The 27,092-nt window shown below is 48.3% G+C and overlaps 1 protein-coding gene across 2 annotated transcripts in view; it reads right to left on the bottom strand.

The window, feature by feature from the left end:
- The window catches only part of RAB31 (RAB31, member RAS oncogene family), an 85,376-nt gene that overhangs the window by 37,603 nt on the left and 20,681 nt on the right, over positions 1 to 27,092 (bottom strand). For both annotated transcript variants that reach the window (XM_055417210.2, XM_055417209.2), the window contains exons 2-3: positions 15,512 to 15,591; positions 9,706 to 9,787 (exon numbers count right to left, since the gene is read on the bottom strand). In XM_055417210.2, coding sequence (XP_055273185.1) covers positions 9,706 to 9,787; positions 15,512 to 15,591 — 162 coding nt within the window. The remainder of the gene's footprint in view (positions 1 to 9,705; positions 9,788 to 15,511; positions 15,592 to 27,092) is intronic.

Below are 27,092 nucleotides of genomic sequence, written 5' to 3'. Positions count from 1 at the left end.
AGTCAATCCTAAAGGAAACCAACCATGAATATTCATTGGAAGGACTGATGGTAAAGGTGAAGCTTCAGTTCTTTGGCCACCTGATGTGAAGAGCTGATTCACTGGAAAAGACCCTGATGCTGGGAAAGATTGAAGGCAGGAGGAGAAGGGGACAACAGAGGATGAGATGCTTGGATGGTATCACCAACTCAATGGACGTGAGTTTGAGCAAACTCTGGGAGACAGTGAAGGACAGGGAAGCCTGGCGTGCTGCAGTCCACGGAGTTGCAAAGAGTCGGACACAACTTAGCAACTGAACAACTGAACATATTATAATGCTTCCCTGGAGTTCACCAAGTATTATTGGTACATGAAAGGCTCTGAAATTTTCTATAATAAAGAAACTTATTTTGCTTTCACTCAGAATTATTTTCTACCTTTTTTCAAGTAATATTTCTTAACATCTAGGGACCTAGTGAGTGTCCTGAGAACCCACTTTAGGGGCACGGGGTGCTGACCTGCCTCTGGCTCAGTACCAGTCTGGGTTGGGGTGGGCGGGGGTGGGTGGTGACAGCTAAGGTTTCCCCAGCTCTGTGAGGACACTCAAGGTCAAGGTCAGACAGACTCTGGACGGAGCGCTCGCCCTGCTCTTGCCTCACCTGAAACACAAAGCTCCCTTCATCCCATCCCACAGCATCCTGTGCGCAAAAACACACACACAGTCAGCACACAGGGGAAAGTACCATTCCGGGAAACTCAGTCCTTTAGCCCACCCCGTCGACTTCAGGCAAAATTCCTTACATGCAGGTTTGTGGCATCATAAATTCCATAGCAGCAATGTTCTGCATGTCAAGAAGGAGCAGTGATGGAAAATACATGAAGTTTCCTAAAAAGGACCAACCCCAGCTGGGCTCTGCCTCCCGGGTGAGAGTTACCCCAGCCGAGGGCACTGGCATCGGACCCATGAGCCGCAGGGCTTGGTTGTCTGAGGATCTCAGAGAGCACTGGTCCCCTGTGTGATGCTTTCACACAGTCCGGGGGCCAGTGCCAGGGGTGGGGGCAGCACACAAGCAGAAATCCTCAGCCCCCCCAGAATGCCAGGGCAGTGGGCAGTCTAGGGCAGAAGCCAGAACAAGTCCTGAGGTCCCTCAGGATTCAAACAAAGGGGGACGTGAGGGAAGGGCATTCCTGACATTCCCGACATTCCTGGCTGGCAGAAGCTGAACGAAAAAACCATCACTGAATATACTTTCTGTACCATTCAGAAGAAGGTTTCTGAGTTTTACATAGACCCTCGCTCTCCACAGAAAGCAGAGGCCTATTTAATATGCCTCCTCAGATGTCCTAAAAACCCAAAACATAAAGTTGAATAGAAAAACCTATCAAAATGGCTATTTCTGAATAATGCCATTACAGGCAAACCCATCACTTGTTTTCACGTTTCCTGAAAGAACTCTTTTAAAATGTTAACTGTATACATTACTTTTGCAATGAAAGGGGATTTTTTTCCCCCTTTACTTTCTTTTTTCTTTTAAAGTGCCAATGCCAAAGGATTTCCTCAGCATTCAGGAATCACATCCACAGAGCTTGCCCCTCCTCCATTCACACATTTTCTCAGCTACCGCCTCCACCCAGAACCTTCCGTAACCCCCTGTTTGGGCAGCAGCAGAAACTCAAACTTTCAGCAATGAAAGAGCCAATAACCCTGTGTGGATGGGCAGGCTAGATGGTGGTGGGGGTGTCCCATTGTACAGATGAGAAAACCAAGGCTCAGGATGATTAAGCAAGCTGCCCACTGACACATAGCTCTTAAAAGTCCTTAAATGTAGGTCTTCTGACCCCAAATTCTACTCTTTTTCCACTATTCAGTTTCTTCTCTGAAATGAAGCATCACTTTCAGAGGTGTCATGAAGATACGGGCTGGCACTAACTTTGCTCATTCATTCAACACCCATCTACTGGACATCTGGTACATGACAGGGCCATTCTAAGCGATGGGGACAGAGGGTCAGCAGGTAGGACAATAGTCCTCCAAGATGTCCACAGCTTCATCCTTGGACCTGTGACCTGTTGCAGCGCAGGGCAGCAGGAGGTGGGCAGCTGGTCCTGGGAAGGGAGGTTACACCAGGCTACCAGGTGGGGGCAGCGGCATCACGCAGTGTCTTCCACATGCGTGCTCTCAGATGGAAGAGGGAGGCGGGGGAGTCAGAGAAGCTTGAAGATGCTCTGCTTTGAAGATGGATGAATGGGCCACAAGGCAAAGACTGCAGGCCCACTCTTCTCAGAGCCTCCAAAAATGAACCTGCCGGCCCACGCTCCAGACCTGGGAGGGTGTGAACCCAGGCTGTTAGAAGGCACTACAAGTGAGTTACAACAGCCACAGGAAACAGACGGAGATGGTGAAGACGACGGCAAACCCCTATCCTTCAGAAGCGCTCACTCTCCTCAGAGGGGACGGAGGAGGTGGCTCCTTCAGAGCGGCCGCTCTGAAGATGAAGTTCCCACTCAGAGGACACGCCTCTGTCCCCAATACAGGACCTGCAGGGGCTCACAGACATGCCCTTCCATGCTACACAAAGTCTGTGTGTCTAACTTCCTTGTCAGGAACGACATTTATTGCTTGTCTTTTAACCAGACGTATAAAATCAGCTGCGTAAAAGGAAAAGAGGGAAAGCAGGGGAGGAGAGAAGGCCCACCAGGTAAAGAACATCTCCAGTTCTTAACAAGCACAACCCCAGCGGGGCCCCAAAGTCCTGCCTCCCGCCCCACCACTGGGCTCTCTGCCCCAGGTCCCCTGAGAGTCCCAGGAGGAGACTGGCCTTTAGCCAAGAGGTGCAGACCCTGACTCACAATGAGAAGTCACTTATGGCATCATGTGGATGCATGCTAAGTCGCTTCAGTCGTGTCCGACTCTTTGCGACCCCGTGGACTGTAGCCCGCCAGGCTCCTCTATGTATGGGATCCTCCAGGCAAGAATAGTAGAGTGGGTTGCCATTCCCTCCTCCAGGGGATCTTCATGACCCAGGGATTGAACCCGCCTCTCTTACGTCTCCTGCATTGGCAGGCGGGTTCTTTACCACTAGCGCCACCTGCGAAGACCTTATGGCATCACATCCCAGACTAAAGACAGAAAAAGCCCTAAGAGCCAAGAGTCTTCATCCAGAGGAGCCGCATTGGTCCCCAGAAGGGGGAGATGCTCTCTGGGGAGCAGAGGGTCTGCCTTGGTGGGAAGGATGCGGAGGAAGGGGCTGGGTCCCTTCAGACCAGCTCAGGATTGAGACCCCCCCACCCCACCGCTGCTCCTGAGTCCCCATTCCCCGTCCCCTCCCCCTTCCCAGCATTCCCATCCCACCCACCGAGGGCAGACTTTGCAGTGTTTCTTGAAGGACTTACTGGATTTATTTTTTCAGTACACGGACGTGTCTTTCCTCTTTCTCTCCTGTCAGCAACATTCTGACACCCAGCAGGCCAATTCTGCACCTAAAATCTTATTTTCCTAAATGACACTAACACCCCCACACAGAACAAACCCTGGGAGCCAGGTCGGTGAGTTCTGCCCCAGCCCAGACACCACTGTCACACTCTTTTCCTCAGTTTCTGTCACCGGGTCTCTGCCCCGCTGGGTGACTTTTCACTAAAAAGTGACTCTTGAGGCTCCCGGGCCCCATCGACAGCACTGCTCTCATTTAATAGCACATCTGCAGGCCTCTGAGCTATCAGCTTCACACACAACCTTCACCCACTTTTCCTTTCTGAGAGCCTTCTTGGTGGGGGAGATGGAGGGAGGGCATAGTTCCCTAATTCAGACCTCAGTCCACACTGTGGAAGCACTGTTCACTGTTCTTTAAGAAGGGGCGTTGCATGGACCCCACCTCCTCCCACTGAAGGCAGACACCCCCCACCGTGGAAGTCTGTGAGGAGGGGCCGAGGGTGAACCCCCCGTTCTCTAGCAGCACTGAGAGTGTAGGCTTGGTGCTGGGAGGTGGCCTCTCTCTCCAGGGGCTGTAGGGCGAGCTGGGGAGAAAACAAAGATCAGCTCTTTCAGAGCCTGTGAGAGGCCTCTTTCTTCAAGGACGCCTGAAGGTCAAACTTTCCTCTGACTTTAGCCACAGCCTATGAATAGTGAACCACTTTCCTGACCACGAACTCCAGGGCCCTAAGAAAGAAGGAAAGGGAGCAGAAGTTTCTTTTAATGTCTGTAAAGAACCTGAACTTGACCTTGAACTTGCTGTCTTTGATTCTCTTTTCCTTCCCGAGGACCCATTCAGACCCAATACTGAGGCCACGGCTTTCTCAGCTGCCCCCTAGCATCTATGATCCCATTACTTAAGCTTCCAAGTTATGGGAGATGGGAGGAGCTGAGCCCAAGGAGGGAAATGAGCGGGCTTGCCAGGTGGCTCAGCAGTAAAGAACCCAAATCTCAGCAACGCGGGAGACTCAGGTTCTGTCCCCAGGTGGGGAAGATCCCCGAGAGAAGAGAATGGCTACCACTCCAGTATTCTTGCCTGGAGAACCCCATGGACAGAGGAGCCTGGTGGGCTATATAGTCCATGGGGTCGCAAAGAGTAGGACACGACTTAGCAACTAAACAACAAGCCAACTAGGAAAGACAGACAACTACAATGAAGACTCTAATCAAATGAAACAAAACAGTAAGATGATGTTCATTTTTTTTCCAGGTTAGATTCTTAAAATAATGCTGCTCTGATGGATCACACCAGGAAAAGGAAGTCTGACATTTTTCCAGGATGCTGATATTTTTAATGGAGTTATTCTATGGATTGTGACTGTGTTTTAAAGCAGGCACAGAAAGATTCGGAAGTATACATCTAGAAAGGTAAGGCTTCGTCTCACATTGTGATATTCAGTAGCAATGAGGATACACTGGTCCCCAGTTGAAATGAAAGAACAAAGGAGGAAATCAGAGGAAACTCAGAAGGAAGGAATGAGTTGACCCCCTGGCACAGAAGTCTCATTTCCCCTCACAAATCCTGACAGTGGGAGCTGGGACGACAGAGCTCAGCAGATAAATTCCCTTCCCTCTCCAGGGCTCTCTCCGAGCTCCAGTCCCTGAGCGCATCATGCTAGAGGCTCTGCTGACCTACCGCTGCCCCTACTCACCTGTCAGCATGAAGCAGAAACCAACAGAACAACCCCTGTGAACAGGACAGGATGGACACCCCAGAAGCCGCCTCCAAGCTCCAACAGGGCACTCTTCTCTCAAAACAACCCCCCTGGGGAGCAGCAGAGTCAACACGCAAATCTCAAAAACGGTAAGCTTTTAACAAACTGGATTCAACAATCAACTGGAAATGGTTACACTTTTTTAACCATTTTTTTAACAGAGGTACTCGATGGATTACCATTTGCCACTGAAAGAATTGGAGGATGCCCATCATATAGGGCTGAACTAAAAGCAAAAGACAACATGTCAAGAATGAATGCACTCTTATACACAGACAAAACTCTAGTTGGAAAAGATACATGCACCCCTATGTTCATAGCATCACTATTCACAACAGCCAAGACATGGAAACAAGCTAAGTGTCCATAAACAGAGGAACAGATAAAGAAAATGAGGTACTTATATACTGTGGGATATTACTCGACCATAAAAAAAAAATGAAACAATCCCACTTGCAGCTATGTGGGTGAACCTAGAGATTATTATACTAAGTGAAGTAAGTCAAACAGAGAAAGACAAATATCATATGATATCACTTGTATGTGAAATCTAAAACATGACACAAATAAGCTTATCTATGAAACAGACTCACAGACACAGAGCACAGACTTGTAGTTACCAAGAGGGACAGAGGGTTGAAGACGGAAGATGGACTGGGAGTCCGGGATTAGCAGATGCAAGCTATTTCACACAGGATGGATAAACAACAAGGTCCTACTGTACAGCACAGGGAACTCTATTCAATATCCTATGATAAACCATAATGGAAAAGAATACGGAAAGAATATATATGTGTGTGTGTATAACTCAGCCACTGTGCTATACAGCAGAAATTAATACAACATCATAAATGAACTACACTTCAATAAAATTTACAACAAACAGGAAAGAATGAATGCACTCTTCTACAGGAACAGGAGACCAGGATCCTTTTACATCTTCAGTGCTCAGAGGGAAAAACCATCCTTGGAGAGTACGAATCTGTGCCACATCTAATGTAGACTCAGCACCACAGTAAGTAGGACGTTGACAGGGGTGCTATGTGTGCCAGGCAGACGCAGATATGGTCCAGTTTTGAGGAGTCATCACATGCAAAGCACCGCGCTGAGCAGTTAAATCTGTCTTGATACGGTCAACCCATAAATCCAAAGAGACCGGGTTTAGCATTGTGAAAACTAAGGAGAACAGCAGGAGATTTCTACAATGATAAGGAGGGAAAATAAAATGCACTGGACTCCAACGATTAATGAGAGAACCAACCGCAATCCGCACCAGCAACAGCAGGGAATTTATTTTTAGCTCAAACATGAGGCAACGTCATTTCAAGCACGATTAAGTCCAGCATGAAGCTGCCAAAACGACTCAAAAACTGCCATCACTGGAGCGAGAGCAGGCTGCACGGAGGAACGAGACAAGGTCAGCCCGAGGGTAACACACCAAGCTGTTGAGGGCCAGAGGGATCCATGACCATGAGGTCAGGTGGACTCTGTCCACTCACACGCCACAAACCTGGATTCACCTGAAATGACCACCCAAACCCAAACCCCCTTCCCTGGAGTATAAGAAGAAGCCCTAATATGAGGCTTATGCTTTTCAAATTATAGACACAGTGATATAGTTAGTCACAGGTATCTACAACCTGAGAGATAAATTTTATAAAAGCAATTAGAATAATTAAAAATACAGGCCTGTGAAAGAAATGTTACGGTGATTTTGCTTTGAGATGCTAAGTGGGCCAGACTCCAAACTCTGATAGTCACATTAGAGCAAATTTCACCCAAAGTAATTGATCTCATGACTATTAGAATAGGTAAGTCAATGTCAAGAACCCGGCTTCAATCACACAGAAATCTCCCTCTAGGGACACTTCAACACAAGTGAAAACAGCAGGTTATAAAGAATCAGGATCCCATTGATAAGAAATTATCACACACACACACACAGTGAGCTATCTGGAGAATGGCTACCTAATGTCAACAGTAGAAATAATATCTGGGCCATTGGAGTTTGGATAATTTTAATTGTGTGGTTTTGTGTGATTCTTTTCCATCAATACTGAACTATCAATCAGAGGACCCAAACTGCTTGATTCAAATTTCTGCTTTATACCTTCTTTGCTTTGTGGTCTTGACCAGGTTACTCAACCTCTCTGAGTCTGGGTGACCTCCCCTGTAAATGGCGACACAGACAGTCCCCAGCTGAGTGCCGTGAGTGGGCTACACGCATTAGTGCACAGAAGGTACTGAGCACAAGACTGGGGCACAGCCTAGAGGACACGCAGCGGCAGCAGGAGCCTCAACGCTGCCTCTCTGTGTAGAACTGACTTATGACACTCAGGAAGAGCCGCTGCAGAGGCTTCCCTGGTGGCTCAATGGTAAAGAATCTGCCTGCTAATGCAGGAGACACAGCTACGATCCCTGGTCCAGGAGGATCCCACATGCCGCAGAGCAATTAAGCCTGTGGGCCATAACTACTGAGCCTGTGCTCCAGAGCCTAGGAGCTGCAACAAGAGAAGCCACTGCAATAAGATGCCAGTGTGCCGCAACTAGAGAGTTGCCCCTCTCACTGCAACTAGAGAAAAGCCCCTGAGCACAGCAAGGAACACCCAGCTCAGCCAAACATAAATAAATAAAATTATTTTTTAAAAAGCAGCTGCATAAGCAACTATTTCATGAGCAAAAGTAAAATGGGGAAGAAGAAAATCTCTTTGCTTAAGGAAAGTGAAAGTGAAGTCACTCAGTCGTGTCCGACTCTTTGTGACCCCATGGACTGTAGCCTACCAGCCTCCTCTATCCATGAGATTTTCCAGGCAAGGATAGTGGAGTGGGGTGCCATTTCCTTCTCCAAACCCCCAACTCCAAAAACAGAAATCTAGCCGATTGCTACAGAGAACACACAGGGACATAGAGAAGAGACCCCTACACTGTCACTTCCCTTGGACTCCAGGCCCCTAATTTTGGGAGTGGGTATGGCCCACGGTCAGAGAGAAAGAGGGGCCCCAGGTAGTAGCTTCCTGTGTGCTAATCTGAGTTCTTGATTCCACAGCGAAGTAGCAGACGTTCTAACGAGGGTAGTATTTGAGGCCAGAAGATTCGTCCTCATTAAAGGAAAGGAAACCTCTGAGACAGCTTCATCTACAAGCACTGGAATGTTCATTTTAAGAGGGGATTTATAGAAAATGAAATTCGTATAAACACACACTTGCTGTGTGAGGAGCTGATAATGAAAACAATGGATTAATCTGAGTCCTGGATTCTCCTGTGAGAGGGAGACGGTTGACAGAATCGATGAGCGAACTGAGGGGCATGTTAGAGGGTGGTGAAGGCTGTGGGCTTCCCTGGTAGCGCAGTGGTTAAAGAACTCGCCTGCCAATGCAGGAGACATGGGTTCGGTCCCTGGGTTGGGAAGATCCTCTGGAGAAGGAAATGGCAACCCACTTCAGGATGCTTGTCTGGGAAATCCCATGGACAGAGGAGACTGACAGGCTAGTCTATGGGGTCACAAAGCTGTGTCCACGGAGACACACCTGAGCACCTGAACACACATATCAAGGGCTGTGGAGAGAAAGGGAGTGAGTTGGGGTGGGGAGTGAGGAAGTGCCAGCATTCTACGTGGGGTGGGCAGAGACGGTGACATCTGAGCCGGGAACAGACCAGGGCAAGTTCAACCTGTCTTACTCTGCGATAACCAGCTCTGGGGCCAGTTTTGACTGGTTGAGAGAAGGTACTGGTGAGCCCTGTGTTCACCCATCCAGGCCACTCCTCTCAACTCTGATAACATATGCCCTAGTTATTACATTCCCTGCTCGAGACAGTCTGTGGGTATCTATTATTTCACCTCCATCTAGAGATGGAGCTTCTGGAGTTATCTTCTCCACAAACATTTTCAGGAAATAAAAGAATTAGGAATAAGAGATGGGAGGAGATAGTGAAGGACAGGGAAGCCTAGAATGCTGCAGTGCAGGAGGGATCACAAAGAGCTGGACACAACTTAGCGACTGAACAAAACAGGAATGAGAGAGCCGTCATCCACTGTTCCTGGTAACCCAGTGCCCATTTCCCCATTTCCCAGGATGGGAACCCAGACTTCAGGGAGCAAAGCCTGTCCAGCTCCCAGGCTATGGGGCTCAGGTGGAACTGAGCGCAGCCACCTCCTGGGGCAAGTGCACTCCCTGGCCCCGCCAGCAGGGGCGCCATATCCCCTGAGCACACAGCGCAGACCAGGTAGAGGAGCCCCCTGCCTGGGAAGAGCTGCTCTATTTTGGGGGTTGCTGATGGCCAGGGGGGTTGGCCTAAAAAGAAGTCAATTTCAAGGTCAGCAAGCAAAGAAAATGGAATAGAGTCGTGCAGCTTTGACGGCACATTGGCAGGGATGGGATTCGGCCCCTTCTGCTTCCTCATGCCTAAAGAGCAGGTTTCCTTTTGTTCTTAACTCATTTGAAGCTGGGTTTCTATCACTAGTCACCAAGTCTTGCCAGATACAAAGAAACCAGTGCTGTTTGGCATCGTTTCCCCAGGAAGCCAGCAGCAGCATGTCCTTACCCGTTCCTGACCAGCAGTGTCCCAGATGAGGAACTTGTGAAGTTCATTTCCACAAGGCACAGTTTTGGTCATAAAAGATGCCCTGAAAAAGAGAAGCAACATTGGCATATTACCGATCACTCCTGCGACCTTCACGAAGACTCCTGTTTCCAACAGGTGAGACCTTGGCAGGACCCTATAGGCTCTCCTCTAGGGGCCATGGAGAGGAAAGGGGACCTGTCACCCCAAAGAAGAAATCCCGCCTCTTCTGTTAGTCCAGCAGGGGACTTGGGCGGGGGGAGGCAAAAAGTGTATTCAGCACACTGTATTTCAAAACACTTATCTTCGTGAAGTAAGCCAGAAAGAAAAACACCAATACAGCATACTAACGCATATATATGGAATTTAGAAAGATGCAAATGATAACCCTGTATACGAGACAGCAAAAGAGACACAATGTATAGATCAGTCTTTGGGACTCTGTGGGAGAGGGTGAGGGTGGGATGATTTGGGAGAATGTCATTGAAACATGTATGTTGTCATATGTGAAATGAATCACTAGTTCAGGGTCAATGCATGTTATAGGATGCTCGGGGCTGGCATGCAGGGATGACCCAGAGGGAGGATAAAGGGCGGAGGGAGGTGGGAGGGGGGTTCAGGAGGGGGAACTTATGTAAACCCGGGGCGAATTCATGTCAATGTATGGCAAAACCAACCAATATAATATTGTAAAATAATTTGCCTCCAATAAAAAATAATTACAAAAAAAGAAAAAAAAAAAACAACACTTATCTTCAACAGTCCTAAGAAATTAGATGCCTGAAATCAGGAAAAAGAAAACCTAGATTTTAAAAATGTATCATCATCACAGTTAAGAGTGAAAACAGCGCTGTATCCGGGCACATGAGAGTGTGGGCCTTGCAGAGGTGTAAACAGTGGTGCACACTCCCTGCTCTATGACCTCAGCACTGGCAGCAACCATTGGAATACCGTGTCTCACCCTCACCCTGCTTGTGCAAGCGCAGGGATGAAGATGGGTAGAGGAACAAATACTTGTTTTCTCCGTGAAAAAGGGAGGATTTGAAACTCTCAGTAGATAACGAAACACTTGATACTTTCTTTTCTGCATAGTTCCTCCTAAGCTTTTTCTCAGTGCTCAGAAAAGATGTAAAAGTCTAACACAAGGAACGCTGAGGAGCCTTGGTTTTGTTTTTTTCCTGTGTGATAAAGTTCCCCATTCATTAAACAACAGCAAGCCTCTGATGGTGGGAGAAGCAGACACGAGGAGCCTCCTGACGTGGTGTGGTCAGTACCTGCATCCCCGGTTCACCTGTGCAGAGTTCCTGCCAAAAAATGTTTAATGTGAATTTAATCGTGAGGATGCAATCCAGTAAATCCGGAATAGGCAACATTCTAACAGATGACGGGCCCAAATGCCTGAAGTAAGTCAACGTCATGAAAAGTGAACAGAACCAAAGACGGGGGGTTGTTTGAAAATCTAGATTAAGAGAGAGGAAAGAGACAAACCCACCAAAGGCACTGTATGGACCTTCACTGGACCCTGGATTAGTGGGAAAAGCACTCCAAAGACATTTTGAAGACAACTGGAAAAATGAAAATTTAGACTATATGTCAGACATGATCACTGAACCAAATTCACTTTCTAGGGACAATAAAGGTGTCCTCCTCTTGTTCTTCACTGGAGTTTGCAGGGGTAAAGCATCAGGATGTCTTCCCTCACTTTCATGGACCCCAAGGGCCCTCACGGTCCAGCGAGAGGCCAACCCTACAACCACTCAGTGCTCATCCTGGTAAGATTTCCTCAATTCCTAATCTTCCCTGAGACTAAGGGCAGACCACTGAAGTTCCAGGGAAGAAGATATTCGTCCCTGCAGGTCCCATGACTGTCCCCACAATGTACTCAACACAAAGGTGAATACTCAGAGAGGTCTAATTATCAACACACAATTGCACTAGATGGAAATTCTAAGCATTTTTCTAAGTGATATAACCTAACATGATCAAAATCGCATCTGCCGCATGACATTTCATTCTTGAAGAGTTTTTAAACTGTACATCCCGGCTTACTCATCAGAGCAAATATACTCCAAAAATCAAAATCTCTTGATGACTTTTCTCATTATAAAAGCAATATTCAGTTCAGTTCAGTTCAGTCGCTCAGTCCTGTCCGACTCTTTGCGACCCCATGAATCACAGCATGCCAGGCCTCCCTGTCCATCACCAACTCCCAGAGTTCACTCAAACTCATGTCCATCGAGTCGGTGATGCCATCCAGCCATCTCATTCTCTGTCGTCCCCTTCTCCTCCCTCCCCCAATCCTTCCCAGCATCGACTGTGAAGAAAGCTGATCGCCAAAGAATTGATGCTTTTGAACTGTGGTGCTAGAGAAGACTCTTGAGAGTCCCTTGGACTGCAAGGAGATCCAACCAGTTCACTCTAAAGGAGATCAATCCTGGGTGTTCATTGGAAGGACTAATGCTAAAGCTGAAACTCCAATACTTTGGCCACCTCATGCAACGAGTTGACTCACTGGAAAAGCAATATTAGTACTCCACTAAAAAAATTTTTTTTAATGAATATAAACGAGGAACATAAAATCAGTTGTAATTTCACTACCCAGCCATAATCATTGCTAATAAGTTGGTATTGTCTTCCAAATGGTGTTGACACAACTTTTATCCCCCAGTCGATGGTACATAGATTTCATATCTCCTGTACTTGATATATTGTGGACATCTTTCTATTTCTGTGACTATAGATCAGCATCATTACCTGGTGACTGTGTATTACATACCACGTTATGATCACCTAGTTTTCACTATTATGACAATGGTTAAATGAATATCCTTGAACCTGAATCTTTGTGTGCTTGTACAACTATTCTTTGGACTTCTTGGAAGCATATATTCTCCACATTGCTACGCTCACTAAACGGTAGCTTGTACCTACCTATACACCCATTGAAATGTATGAGATGACTTTTTCCTCAAACAAGAGCCTTTCGAATCTGCTCCAGGATGACACACAGGAAATGGTATTTCATTTCTGGTTTTTTGTCACCGTTATCTTAAGTCTGAACATCATTTTAGTGTTTACTGTTCAGTTGTTTTTCTTTTGTGAATCTTTAGTTCATGACCTTTGCTTACTTTTTAGCAGGGATGGTCATCCCTCCTGTGTCCTTTTTGACTATTTTATACCAACTTTTTGCAACAGTGTATTTTAAAAAAATTTTTCCAGTTGACCTTTGCCCTTTAACTTGGCTTATGGAACATTTTCCAAAAATGCTTTTTAAAATTGTATGTAGACAGCTATATCAACATTTTGTCTTGATGCTTAGTTTTGTTTTTACACTGATGTAAGTCAGATTTTCTCAGGTGGCTCGGTGGTAAAGTAGAAAAGAATCTGCCTGCCAATGCAAGAGATGCAGGTTCAATCCTGGGTCAGGAAGATCTCCTGGAGAAAGAATTGGCAACCCACTCCAGTATTCTTGCCTGGGAAATCCCAAGGACAGAGGAGCCTGGCAGTCTACAGTCCATTGGGTCGCAGAAAATCAGACACAACCTAGCGACGAAACAAGTCACTTACCAACTAAACAAGTTACTTAGAAACTAAACAACAAAGCAGATTTTCATTCATTCTTCAATATTCTAGGCAATGGGATAAATAATACAGCAACTCTGCTCACAAAAAGTTCTCAGGTTTAGAAAACTAACTTCATGCCTTTAAAATCTTAGACTTTCATGAGCTAGGGGAAAAAAATATACCCAGACTACGCTTTTCATTTTACAGATAAGATGGAGGTAAGCCTGAGACCTGAGACGGCCTTGACCCTGGTCAAGAAAGAATCTGACAGCACAGCCAGGAGAGAAGACAGAGCCCCATGGCCACCCTGGGGGATGAGGGTCACAGTCCCTCAGTTTGCTCATCTGTGAAATAGGCCCCAAATCCACCCTGCGTGATCTATGGGCTGTTTCAGGGTCAAATGAGGAAGTGACAGCTGTGAAGTCCCTGTCAGTACACGGTGAGCCCACTAGGAACAGCTCTAGTGAAGGCAGCAATGCATATCATACCATATATGTGTATTGTGAAGAATTGTGAAAGTCACTCAGTTGTGTCTGACTCTTTGTGACCCTATGGACTATACAGTCCATGGAATTCTCCAGGCCAGAATACTGGAGTGGGTAGCCTTTCCCTTCTCCAGGGGATCTTCCCAACCCAGTGACTGAACCCAGGTTTCCCGCATTGCAGGCGGATTCTTTACCAGCTGAGCCACCAGGGAAGCCCCTATATGTGTATGTGTTCATCTAAATGTGGGGCTTCCCTGGTGCTCAACTGGTAAAGAATCTGCCTGCTAATGCAGGAGATGCTAGAGATGCAGGTTTGATCCCTGAGTCGGTAAGATCCCCTGGAGGAGGGCATGGCAACACACTCCAGGATTCTTGCCTGGAGAATCCCATGGACAGAGGAGGCTGGTGGGCTACAGTCCATGAGGTCGCAAAGAGTTGGACACGGCTGAGCATGCACACACACACACATCCCTATATGTGCAGACACCTCTCTCTGTTCCTGATTTCCTGCCACTAGGAGAAAGATGATTACTGTTTGAAATGAAGACTGACAACTGTTGCTCTTTTGGTTGGGTTTTTGGGTTTTTTTTGTTTGTTTTTCTGCCTCCTTGCTAGCTTTCAACTTCAGACTCTCAGGCGTCTTCGTTTCCTAAGCGATGGGGGTGAGCAATGCTGAACTGGCTTCATTACCTGCGGGAAGCAGAATCTGGCAGAGAAGAAACATGATGTCCTTGTAAAGGTCAAACTAGAAAGAGAGGTGCACACGTCTGTTCATGATGCCAACAATCTGCTTGAACAGCAGTCAGGGTTTCTCATGAGTCACCGGGTGACAAGGATGAACTTTCGGTGCAGAAACGATGCCCTTTCACAGCCTGAAGTCTTTCCCAAGGCAGTGATCACCGTGGGAGGCGGGTGGACTCCCAGTGGACTCGACGGCTGTGAGTCAGAAGCTTGCCATGTGCCCTGCCGTGAACCTCCTCCACTCAAGGCTGATGGAGGCTGTTGCCCTGTCCTCATCCATCCTACCCAGTTCCCCAAATTGATACACCCGTTGTTTCCCTGCTGAGAAAAACCAAACTTTGCTCTCTGCAGAGAGCATGCTGTCTTCACGGAGAAAAACACACTGGGCCAAGTACTAAGATGGTGAAAAATTAACCACCTGCAAAACAGCACAGCAGAAGCACATCTGGTGAAGGCATCCATAGCAAGGAGAAAGCGAACAGGAAGTGCTCTCACGTCCCAAGGCTGGGGTCTGGGCAGGGCAGGGGGTAGGAGGGCAATCCTCCCCTCCCTTCCGAAGCATCAGAACAGAGATGCCGACACTGGATTAAGCCAGGAAAGGAAAATCAATCTGCCCACGAGCCGTGCAGACAGCTCTGCTGTGAGTGGACGCGTTCCCAGGTTTCCTGGCAGGCAAGTTCAAGCAGGACCTTCAGGGATTCGTCCCAGATCTCGACTTCCATCTGGAAATAAAGTCGGCATGATCTGCAGAATAATGCACTCGGAGATCAAGGAAACAACCCGAGGCGGCAGTGAGGGCGGCTGGTGCAGGGTGGAGGGGACTCCAGGGACAAGAAGACCGGACACACTGCCCAAGTCCCTGAGTTGTGTCCAAGTCTTCACAGTCAAGACTGAATCTCCCTGGCTGGGATGAACACCCCCGAAGGCTCAGACACTGTGACCTCTCTGGGTACTTAGAAAGGAAGAAAGGTGAATCGGAAGAATAGATGAGAACTTACCCAATGGTCGGGCTGATGTTGTGGTCAAAGTGATCCTGGACAAATCGACACACGATGCTGGACTTCCCCACGCCAGTGTCCTGGAAAAGGATGAGAATACAGCCATGAAGACCATGGGTGCGGGTTCTGACCCAGTATAAACAGAACCACACAGGGGAGCTTACTTCCAGCTCGGGGGAAGTGGGATATTTTCTTCTATTTCATACCAGAAATTTTGACAATGAAGTTGTATTGCCTTCATAAAAGAAGTATGCTAAAATAAGTTTCAGAAACATGTGCCATCTATACACAATAATTAACCTAGAAGTGGCATGTTCCAGTACATTTACATCCAGAAATCTGGAAATTTGGGGAGGGATCTAAGAAGTATGGCAACACATCACTTTGTTTTGGTAGAAACTGATTTTATTCAAACCTTTAGCACTCTAAAAAGATGTAACCTATTTTTCTAGGTATCATCCTGTAAGAACGATAAATTCTAAGTGCATGTTTATCATTTTCTCTCTAGAATCTGATGGCTGCATAAGAACCTCCAGTTTTGCCCAACTGTACAGCTCTTTCTCTGTTAAATAATTCTATAAAGCTGTTAGGAAAGGGGTCCACTCACACACTGGAAACAGACGCATGCATTTTTCTCTGTGTGTGCATGCTAAGTTGCTCAATCGTGTCTGACTCTTTGCGACCTGACTGTAGCCAGCCAGGCTCATCTGTCCATGGGATTCTCCAGGCAAGAATACTGGAGTGGTTGCTATTTCCTCCTCCAGGGGATCGTCCAGACTCAGAAATCGAACCCGCATCTCTTAGTCTCCTGCATTGACAGGCGGGTTCTTTACCACTAGTACCATCTGGTAAGTCCCAAGTGCATTTTTCTCCAGTCCTTTTCAAATCCCTTGTCAAATGGTTTAAGGAGTAAAAAAACACAGTCACAAGGTCAAAGAGATGGGAGAAGAGACAACCATCAGACAAGTGAGGACAGAGAGGAACAGCTGGGGGAGGAAGGGTGGGGTCACTGTGAAAGAAGGAGCTGCAGCCTAAGGGCCTTCAGCGGGGAGAACAAGTCAGTCCTGCCCACGTTCCCTGAAGGTACCAAGAGCTAGAGGCAGTGCTGGAATCAGAATATCGGAATCAGAGGCCAGATTGCAGAGAATCACACCTAGGCGCCCCAGCCATGAGATAAGAGGAGGGATGTTCTGGGAGGATGCTGGAGGCTGACTCCAGAAAACCTGTGTCAAACACAGGCTGGACCATGATCCTACATACAGCTCGGGTGTGGGTGGGGAGCTACTCACCCCACCCTGCCCCACCCTGTGCGAGCCCAGATGGTGAGTGTGTCTCCCTGCTTGCAGACCCAGCTATGAACACGTGGAGTTCCCCAACTAGAGGCCACGTGTGCCCCCACCCACCAGCCCCTGTGCAAACAGAGCTTTGGAAAGGCATTTTATTTTTTTAAACATTCTCCTTTTATTTTTTTCTTTTGGCCAAGCCATGCAGCATGCATGATTGATTCCCTGACCAGGGATCAAACCCATGCCCCCTGCTTTGGAAGCGTGGACCCCTAATCACTGGACCACCAGGGAAGTCCCTGGGGATGCATTTTAATCTTTTACAAAGAAATACTCATCTAAGAAATACTGGAGATTTACACCCACAGAAAAGTAGAGGATGCATTTTTAGAAGATCATTCAGAAAGTAAGACGGACCCTCAGAAACTAAACATAATGACAAAAATGGGAATTTCAAAGGAAGAGTTGGCAAGGTGAAGTCCAGAGATTGCCCAGAAAGCAGGACAAAGGAGAACAAAGCCTTTGAGAGTGGCCGCACGGCGAGGAGATCCAGGACACATGGAAAGATCTGCTCTGGGAGGACTGCGGAGACTCGAGACAGAGAAGTGAGAGGGAAAAGAGACACACCTAGTCCAAGAAGGAAAAGACAGTGATGAGCTTCTCTTCAAAGCTTCACGTTAAAAGCCCGCAGATCAAGGAGAAAATGCTGAAACTCAAAGAAAGGTGTTTTACTCCAGACACTGAAATATGAAATGAGATTTGAAACACCATCGGCATCTGAATTACGGGTATGCCCTCTCACTCCCGCATTCAGGGGACAATCCTAGCAAACCCGGGAGCAGGAGGGCGTCGGGCTTGGGATCCTCATCAGAAGGTCACTGTCCAGAAGGTGTCACCTCCCAGAGCACGTGGCCTGCACTGGCTCTGAGCCCAGGGAAATAGCCACACCAGACGTTGCATCTTTACAGCCCTGGGTCGATGTGCAGAGTTCAAAGAGGTGACGACAGAAAGGAAACACCAGCTCCTTGGACTCCAGATCGATGCGACTGCTATTTCCAGCTGCATCCCCAGGAGGGACTCCAGCTAATGCTTCTCAGTGTCCCCAAACCACAGCCCCATCCTTCCCATCTCAGCTGAGCTTAAAGTCCCTGTGAAAGAGCAGACCCCTACCACCCTGCAGTCTTCGCAGCCCCAGCGACTCTGGACAGGAAGAACTGGGCTGCACCCAGGCCTCCCCGTACCCAGCGCGGACAACAGCCCCTTGATAGCTTCCCCCCAGCAGCAGAGCCCTTGTCCTCTAAGAAAGCGGCTGGCATCCAGGGCTCTGGCCCAAGGGGTCATTCTCATGGGCAGCACTCTGCTCCAGGGGGCACGTTTCGGAGCCCATCTACTTGCTCTACCAAAGGGTTCCAGCTGCCAAGAGCCGACTCACTAGAAAAGACCCTGATGCTGGGAAAGATTGAAGGCAGGAGGAGAAGGGGACAACAGAGGGCAAGATGGTTGAATGGCATCCCAACTCAACGGACATGAGTTCAAGCAAACTCCAGGAGATAGTGAAGGACAGGGAAGCCTGGTGTGCCGCAGTCCATGGAGTCCCAAAGAGTTGGACACAACTGAGTGACTGAACAACGACGACAAAATCATTTGTAGGGTCAGAGGCTTTGTGATAACTTGGGGATGGCCTGCTTCCGGGCCTGCCATTCCCCCGCCGGCCACCAGGGGAAGGCCCTGCCCGCGGATGGCAGAGGATGGCAGAGCAGGATGCAGGGCAGTTGTCATGAATCACTGAGCTGGGTGACTTCCTTTTCCTGCAGGACCTCTTTCAGACGGTCACACACACACATACACATAGGCAGGAGGAAAACGCCCCGGATCATGCCTGTCCCACAGGAAATTGCAAAGCTCTGATGCAGCAACTCCTGGGTGGATAAAGGCATCAGAGGAGGGCCGGGAGGCACAGGCTGCTCACCCCTTCTCCTTGGCCCCGTGACTTCCAGGGGACTCAACGCCCTTGGAAGGAAGCCGGCTCCGCTTCCTGAAATGACAGGACGTTGTCACAGCCCATCAAGCCCCCAATCTGCAGGAAAGGAAGCTGCATGGCTTCCCTGAGGTCACACAGCAGGTTGGAGGGTCAGAGCACAGTTTTCCGAGTCCCGTGAAACCCCTAAAGGCTCTCACCAGCCCCGACAGATGTAAATGTCTTCTTAAAAGAAGTTCACTTCTCGGACCCACGAGGAGCGCCTCTCCTACTGCTTTCCAGGTTCACCACCCATAAGAGAGTCATTAGTCCTAAAGACACATCTGCTAGGTCCTGCCCGAATGAGAAGGGGACTGTCAGCTACGAAGGAGGCATCAGCATAAAACCAATTATTTTCTTTTTTTAATTGAACATAGTTGATTTACAATGTCGTTCATTGTTAGTCTCAAGTGTACAGCACAGCGACTCAGTCACACACACACACGTACATCTGTATCTACATTTATTCTTGGTCAGAGTCTTTTCCCTAATAGGTTGTGCTGCGTTGTGTGCTAACCTGCTTCATTGTGTCTGACTCTGTGAGACCCCATGGACTGTAGCCAGCCAGGTTCCTCTGTCCGTGGGATTCTCCAGGCAAGAATACTGGAGTGGGTTGCCATGCCCTCCTCCAGGGGATTTTCCCAACCCGGGGATCGAATAGGGGTCTCTGACTTCTCCTACATTGGCAGGCAGGTTCTTTATAACTAGCACCACCTGGGAAACCCCTAGGTCACTTACACATCAGACCTAAACTTTCAAAAGAATCAGACAGGGTGTCAAAGCCAGGGTGATCAAGACTGCACAGGCCACCCCAAGACATCAACAGGATGGCTGATGGCTGGGTTCCAAACTTTTAAAACTCAGGCATGCATCTTTTTGTTGACATAATGCTCTAAATAAATCATGATTCTTTCCCAAGCTTGGGCTTGCTCTATAGCTCTCTACAATGAAGACCCCAACATCCATTTATAATATTATTTCCATAGGAAACTTTATTCTACTTTCAAACTTGGGATTTCAGCCAGTACCAATCAGACTCTCAGGCCTACAGTCCAAGCGGAACACCCCAGGAGCGAAGAGATTTTTGGGGAACATTTGATGTTCCGTTGCTAAGTCATGTCCGACTCTTTGCGATCCCATGGACTGCAGCACACCAGGCTTCCCTGTCCTTCCCCATCTCCTGGAGTGTGCTCAAATTCATGTCCATTGAGTTGGTGATGTAATTCAACCATCTCATCCTCTGTTGCCCGCCTTCGGGGACTCCTGCATCTGGACTCCACACCTATTGCCAATAATCCCAACCCTTCTTCGGAGCAGGAGTGGACTAAACATTCACAGCGATGATGACAAACGCTGAGCTCATAAAAGCTCCCGGCACCCAGCCAGGCATTTTCTATGGAGAAATGTCCACTATCATCTCCTGAAGCTGTGTTTCTTTTCTCTTCTTCTGTGACCAGCTGTGCCTGTACTGTACTTTTTCACAGTACCATGTGCGTCTTTATCTTCTTTTATTTTCCATCTTTTTTTGTCTGAGTTTCAGTTTGGAATTATTCTGACCTATCTTCTAGTTCTTTTTAAAGATGTATTGAACATGACGATAAACCCATTCATTGATTTTCTGATATCAGTTATTGCATTTTTTCCACCATAAAATTTTCACAATACAGTTTTTCATGGCATGCCAAAGTCTGAAATCATGACTTTTATTTCCTTGAACATAATAAACATAAATATATTATTATTTTATTTTTTAATATTATTTTATTTATGTGTTTGACAGTGCTGGGACTCAGCTGAAGCACACTGGATTTTCGTATCATCACCGAGGATCTTCTAGTTTAAAGTACATTATCTAGATTCTAGTTTGGTTTCTATTGTTTGTGGAAAAGTTTTCAGTTGAACTGCCCTGTCTCCTCCTATCACTGGTCAAGTTTAAGTCCTGGAAGCATCACCCAAGGACAGGGAATTACAGCAGCCTGTCCAGGGATATGGGTCTCTAAGCACAAGACGCTCCCCAGGTCTTCTCTGACTTTGGGATGGTGTTTAAAAAGAACAGGTGGCCTCGATTCTGGGATGTCACCCACCCCCCAAAAAAACTGCTCCTAGTAAGAAAATATTTATGCTTTTTTTAAATGTCATCCCATCTTACTTCCATTACATTTATCTGCCTCTCATTGTTCCAGCACTGGCGGATCTAGTGGATTAAAGAGTCTAGCGTTCCATCAATCATCGAGTGCTCTGGCCCCAGAGCAGGTGGTGGCCTCTCCATCCTCCAGGTGGCAAAGGCATGTCCTAGGAGTTCTAGGGAAACTGAAGTTGAGTATTTGGCGTGGGAAAAGGTGAGCACCAGGGGCTCCATCTCTCTACCAGCCGGCTCCGAAAGAAGTCCTTCCTCTGCCTCACTCCTCAGACAAGTTAAAGAAGGAAAAGAACAAGGAAGATGCTTCTGAAAAGGGGAAGAATGGCGAGTCCCATCACCCTCCACTTCCGCATAGCAGCCCCGCTGCTTCTCGGCTTTTTCAGAGAGCCCTCAAGTCCCAGTGCACAGACTCTGTGCAGCAAAGCAGACATTTCCGTGTGTCTGAGTCTTACAAAGTGTGCCCTTAACTGTTTAAAAATTTTGCTAATCTTGTGTTTTACTTACTCTCACTTCCTGCCAGAGGAACCACCTGCTCTTCTGTCACCTTTCTTTCTGCTCAAGCAGCGCATGTGTGGGGTGGTGACTGGGCAAGCCAGGTTCTCCGGACAAACGGCAGAGACACGAGCCTCCTGTTCCCAGCGGGGAACCCGCTGGCCTGCACAGGCTCCCTGTACCAACGTGGGATTTTATTGTTCTGTAATGTTCTTATAAAACACCCAATACTCACTCCTCCCAAGTTGCAAGTCTAGCAAATAAGGACACAGAATGATCATAATTGCAGCTTCTAATGTGGTTCTCAGTGACTCCTGACACCTGGTATTTGGTCCCCTGTGTGTAGGCTAGGGGGTTTCCCAGGTAGCACAGCAGTAAAGACCCTGCCTGCCATTGCAAGAGTCGTAAGAGACACTGGTTTGATTCCTGGGTTAGGAATATCCCCTGGAGGAGGGCATGGGAACCCACTTCAGTATTCTTGCCTGGAGAATCCCATGGACAGAAGAGCCTGGTGGGTTACAGTCCATGGGGTTGCAAAGAGTCTGACACAACTGAAGCCACTTAGCACAGACATGTGGCCTGGACCTAACAACTTGCGCTCTTAAAAAGCAGAAAAATGGTGGAAGTGACAGATGCCAGCCCCCATGTTGGGTTTTAGAACACTGAGACTTGGCCCCCCTTTCTCACCAGGTTGCCCGCCCCCAGCCTGGGGCTCCTGGAAACAGAAACATCGGAGCCACAGCACTCGGTGACCACCCAGGGTGCTCTGCTGGCCTTAGGATCAGCTGGTACCACCACACCATGAATTTGTCCTTCAAGTGGGAAGCACAGCCGTGGACCCCAAGGGCTCTCGGGCTTGGGTGAGGAGGCGTGGTCCTCCTCCCCACCAGCCCCTGGAGCCTGGGCTTCATCCCAATGGCAGTGGAATCAAGAAGACCCAGCACGGGGGGACCTTTAAGAGGACTGGAAGGAAACCAAACCAGGAAACAGGTATTGAGGAGACTGCAGACACCTGCTGCATTTTTACTGAGCATCTACTATATGCCAGGTGTTTTCACAGATGACGGTGGCCAGCCTATCGTGTCAGAGCTAAGACTCCACACAGAGACTCAGCAGGCGCTCATGCTCAGCTCTGCAGGGTGGGCAGATGGAATCCTTCCTATGTCCTGACCCTGACAAGCCTGACAGCTGCTGTCCTCAGACCACTCGCTGGCCTGAGTTAACACTCAACACTTTGCTGACCCCAAGCCGAGCTCCTACATGATGCAGAAAGTTAGCGGCTGTGATCCTTAGTCACGAAGCTGGATTGCAGCACTCACACGTGCTCCCTCGTTGGCCAGAAGCAGTCAACATACCTGCGAGGTACTGATGAGCCGAGACGCCAGCCTCTGCTCACAACTCACCTACCTTCCTGACTGTCACTGTTCCCCATAAACAGTGATAGTTTTTGACCCATGACAGGGGAGGAATCATCCTATACGTCTGAGGGTCAACTGGATTCCGCCCAGACTTGATGCCCATGCTAGATTCAGGAGGGGAGGTCACAGAAGGGGGGAGATGTATTTGCGGGAGTCTGGGCATCAGAAGGAGGGGGCTGAGCCTGCAGAGTGCAAGGAGAGCCATTCCCATAACCATCACGCCGGCTTGACTTTCTCACGGCTCAGTCCCTCTGTCATCCAGCATTTCTGCGAGCGTTTCAGAGACTTTACAAAACACACAGGAAAGGCAGCAGTGAATTTCTAACTGGGAGGGAAATTATTTAATACTGCCCCCCTCACTTTCCATCTATGTTCTTTGGGAATAAATGCTAAACTAGCACACTCAGTTTAAGAAATCTGACCAGGAAACACAAGGGTACCCGCATCACGGTTACCAAGAGAATCCCTACCTCTTCACGCTGACAGGAGGGGATCAACGTGTTTGAACTTCATGTACCAACAACGTGAAGTCATCCTTGTGGATAAATCAAGATTGGTGGACATACAACTCTTTAAGAAGTTTATTTTAGGGTCAAGAAAGAAAATACGTAGTTTATGCTTCCCAAGATAGGAACTGTCCCTCGTACGAATCACTGAATATTTCCAGAAGAGAATATTCCCAGAGACACTGGGGGTCAACACCTTCCATGGACTGTGAACATCCCATAAAGGATGAGTCTCAGGCCGCTTTGACTGCACATCCCTGACTGCAGAAAATGAGGTGTGGATCCTCTGATAGGTGTGTATCTATTTACAAACTGCACACATGCAAAACTGTACTAAGATATTAGACAACCTGTAGGACATAATCAGGAGTAGAAATTTTTAAAAGAATGATCTACTAGGATCTTCTCAATACTATGCCACCAAATACAGAAATCCCTGGATGCCGAGGCTGGCCTAAGCTACAACTGCCCCAGCTCCCAGATTTCATGTCTTTGTTCAACCAAATAGCCTTGTCGGTGTCACAGACAGATTTACAATCAATACAGTCCAGCACTGGGGGGAAGGACTCGATCTCAGTGTGCCCTCCCTCCTCCTTGACACACAGAGACAGGGAAACACAGGGACGAAGGCCCCGGAGGCTAGAACCACACCATGTGGATGGGAGGCTGGAGGGAGCCACCTTTCAACTCCCTGGGCTAGAAAGCAGAGGCAGCTGTGCGGAGAGAAGTTAAGCCAAGTGGCCCAAAGATGGTTCTGGTATCTTCCTGAGGACCAGCTACATTCCTGCTCTGGGTTCTGTGAGACACTCTGTATCTTTCTTCTTTTTTAACTGGGTCTCAGGGCACATGGAAGCCCCCTGACGGCCACAGGAAGCAGCAGGAGGCTACAGGTGGCACCAGTGGCAAAGAACCTGCCTGACAATGCAGGAGACCCAAGAGACTCAGGTTCAATCCCTGGCTTGGGAAGATCCCCTGGAGAAGGAATGGCAATCCACTTGCCTGGGAAATCCCATGGACGGAGGAGCCTGGCGGGCTACAGTCCATGGGGTCACAAAGAGTCGCATGTGACTGAAGTGACTTAACACAGGGCACACTGGAACCTCCCCCGCCGGCCACAGGAAGCACAGCAGAAGGCTGCCCTTCCAAAGCTGGACCCCCAGGAGGAAGCATCTGTAAGGATTTTACTGCTGACCCCAGTCACTTCCCACCACCTCCAGGCCCACTCCTCCCGCCACTGGACTAGGCCATCACATCATCATACCCACTGTTTTCTGCAGGCAGTTACAACCAAACCATGGGAGAAGGCGATGGCACCCCACTCCAGTACTCTTGCCTGGAAAAATCCCATGGACAGAGGAGCCTGGTAGGCTGCAGTCCATGGGGTCATGAAGAGTCAGACACGACTGAGCAACTTCACTTTCACTTTCATGCATTGGAGAAGGAAATCGCAACCCACTCCAGCGTTCTTGCCTGGAGAATCCCAGGGATAGGGGAGCCTGGTGGGCTGCCGCCTATGGGGTCGCACAGAGTCGGACACGACTGAAGCGACTTAGCAGCAGCAGCAGCAGCACAACCAAACCATAACTTCATGTGCTGCTCTCCCATCAAACAGGAGGCTGGAAAATGTCACCTGATGTCTGGGCCTGGCCAGCAGTAAAGTCTGGCTGCCTCCAGCTGGAGCACCCCCTCGGCCACTCACGAACCTCGAGCGTATTTCATCTGCATCTCAGGTCACGGTCATGGCTTAAAGGCATTTCTACACATGCACTCAGAATCCAAGTGACAGGACAAGAATGTCCGTTTCTACATTCTAGCTTTACAAAAACACAACTGATTGACTTTATTTAAAAACAAAACAAGGAAGAAAAAGCAATGATCCGGGAAAGATGATGGATGACTTGGTCCAGGGGTGAGTTCACCATTCAGGTTTCAACTTGAACCCTTCTGTCCGCTAAGGCTCTGACTCTGGGGACCCATCCACACTGCCCCCTCCTCCCCCACCGGACTCTCTCACAAGCAGGCAGGAAGACTGCAGTTTGATTGAAGCAACCAGGCCAGAAGTTGCTAGATAATAATTTGGTCAGACGAACCAAAGGAAGTGTGTTTCTTCACTCGGTGGTTTGGACAGCTTGAGGGGTCAGGGATGGGACTAAAGACCTTCTCTGACCTGAGAGCACAAACTTCTGTTCCACCATGACCTGACCACATGACCCAAGCAGCTCAATTCAAACTTTGCTTTCCCACCCACGAATCTGGTGCCTTACCCAATCTAGCACAAAAGAGACTTGCCCAAGGTCTGACATGTATAGAAACACACAGGTAAATCTGTGACACGATTCTGTTTGTGTGCCTGCCTCTATCCCAGAAAAGGATTAGAATATTTAACTGAGCTTCCCAAGTGCCGGCACACATCAAGCCTGTGTTTTTACAAGACAGAATCCTTTTCTGCTAAATGGATCTAAACGGCAAACTGTATCTGGCAACCAGGAACACGGAGTCAGCCAGGACAAGCAGACTGCGGTAGCATTCTGCCATTCTGCTGACTGAAGGAAAACATTTTGGAACTTGAGTTTTCTGTGACGTTTGATCTGGACTCTAGATCCAAACCAGCTCGATGTTCATACTTCCTCAAAACAGTAGCCACAAGGCTGGCCAGCATCACTGCACTGTCCGTTTGCCTGCATGCTCAATTGCTCAGTCATGGCCGACTCTTTGTGACCCCATGGACTGTAGCCAGGCTCCTCTGTCCATGGGATTCTCCAGGCAAGAATACTGGAGTGAGTTTCCAGGCCCTCCTCCAGGGGATCTTCCCGACCCAGGGATCAAATCACATCTCCTGAGTCTTCTGCATTGGCAGGCAGATTCATTTCCACTGTGTCACCTGGGAAGTCCCAGGTGTCTATTAGCTTCTCTAAAAAAGGTTAAACACCAATGCCAGTGCACGTCTATTCTCTGCAACATCCTGCATCTGATAATGCCATGAAGTCACCAAGTACCCAGTGTCTACCCTCTGATCCATGGGCTGGGTTACCAGCTTCTGTTCAATCTGAAGCTCAGCATGGGAGACAATGACCCAGTGCCAAGAAAAGGAAGAAATAAACAGTAAGGGCCCTGGCACCCTGGGTGGGGGCTTCCCCAGCCCCGCTGTATACCCTGGAGTCCACTCACCACGTGGCAGGGCAGACAGGGGCACCCAGAAAATCTCAGAGTGGTTCTCAACCAGACAGCATCCCAGGAGGACACCCAGGACTGACTCCCCTACAGGAGATGAGTCTCCGAGATTTCTTCCTGTGCGCAAAAGAAATTATGCATGCTCTCTTTTCTGGGCTAAAGGATCCAAATCTGATAGCTATTAGGGAATAATTTTGTAAACCTTAATCATAATTGTTTTGCTCTTCTGAGTTGTTCCCTGTCTCTTTTAACTGGAGGAAAACATGAAGAGAACTCCAAGGAAACAGACCCCAAGAGATCACAACCCAGAGTGTGAGACACAGGGGGCGTGCATCCTAGGAGATGCTGTGACAAAGGAAGAATGGAAAATAACAGGAGGTGGCCTGCAGGGAAACCGGAACTCATGACAGCCCCCAGCCCACCCACAAACTAACTGTGCAGGGGAGCAGAATTTGGGGGTGGTCAGGGTGTGTGTTTGGGGTCTGACACACGAGATTTGATTTTCTTACTAGTTCTCTGTGCTTCTGTTCCTTCCTCTGTGAAACAGGAGCAGT

Source organism: Moschus berezovskii, chromosome 28, assembly GCF_049115385.1.
Source record: "Moschus berezovskii isolate FMDL1 chromosome 28, NW_MosBer_1.0, whole genome shotgun sequence".
NCBI lineage: Eukaryota > Metazoa > Chordata > Mammalia > Artiodactyla > Moschidae > Moschus > Moschus berezovskii.
The sequence above is the reverse complement of the archived record's forward strand: the minus strand, read 5'-3'. Positions and strand labels throughout refer to the sequence as shown.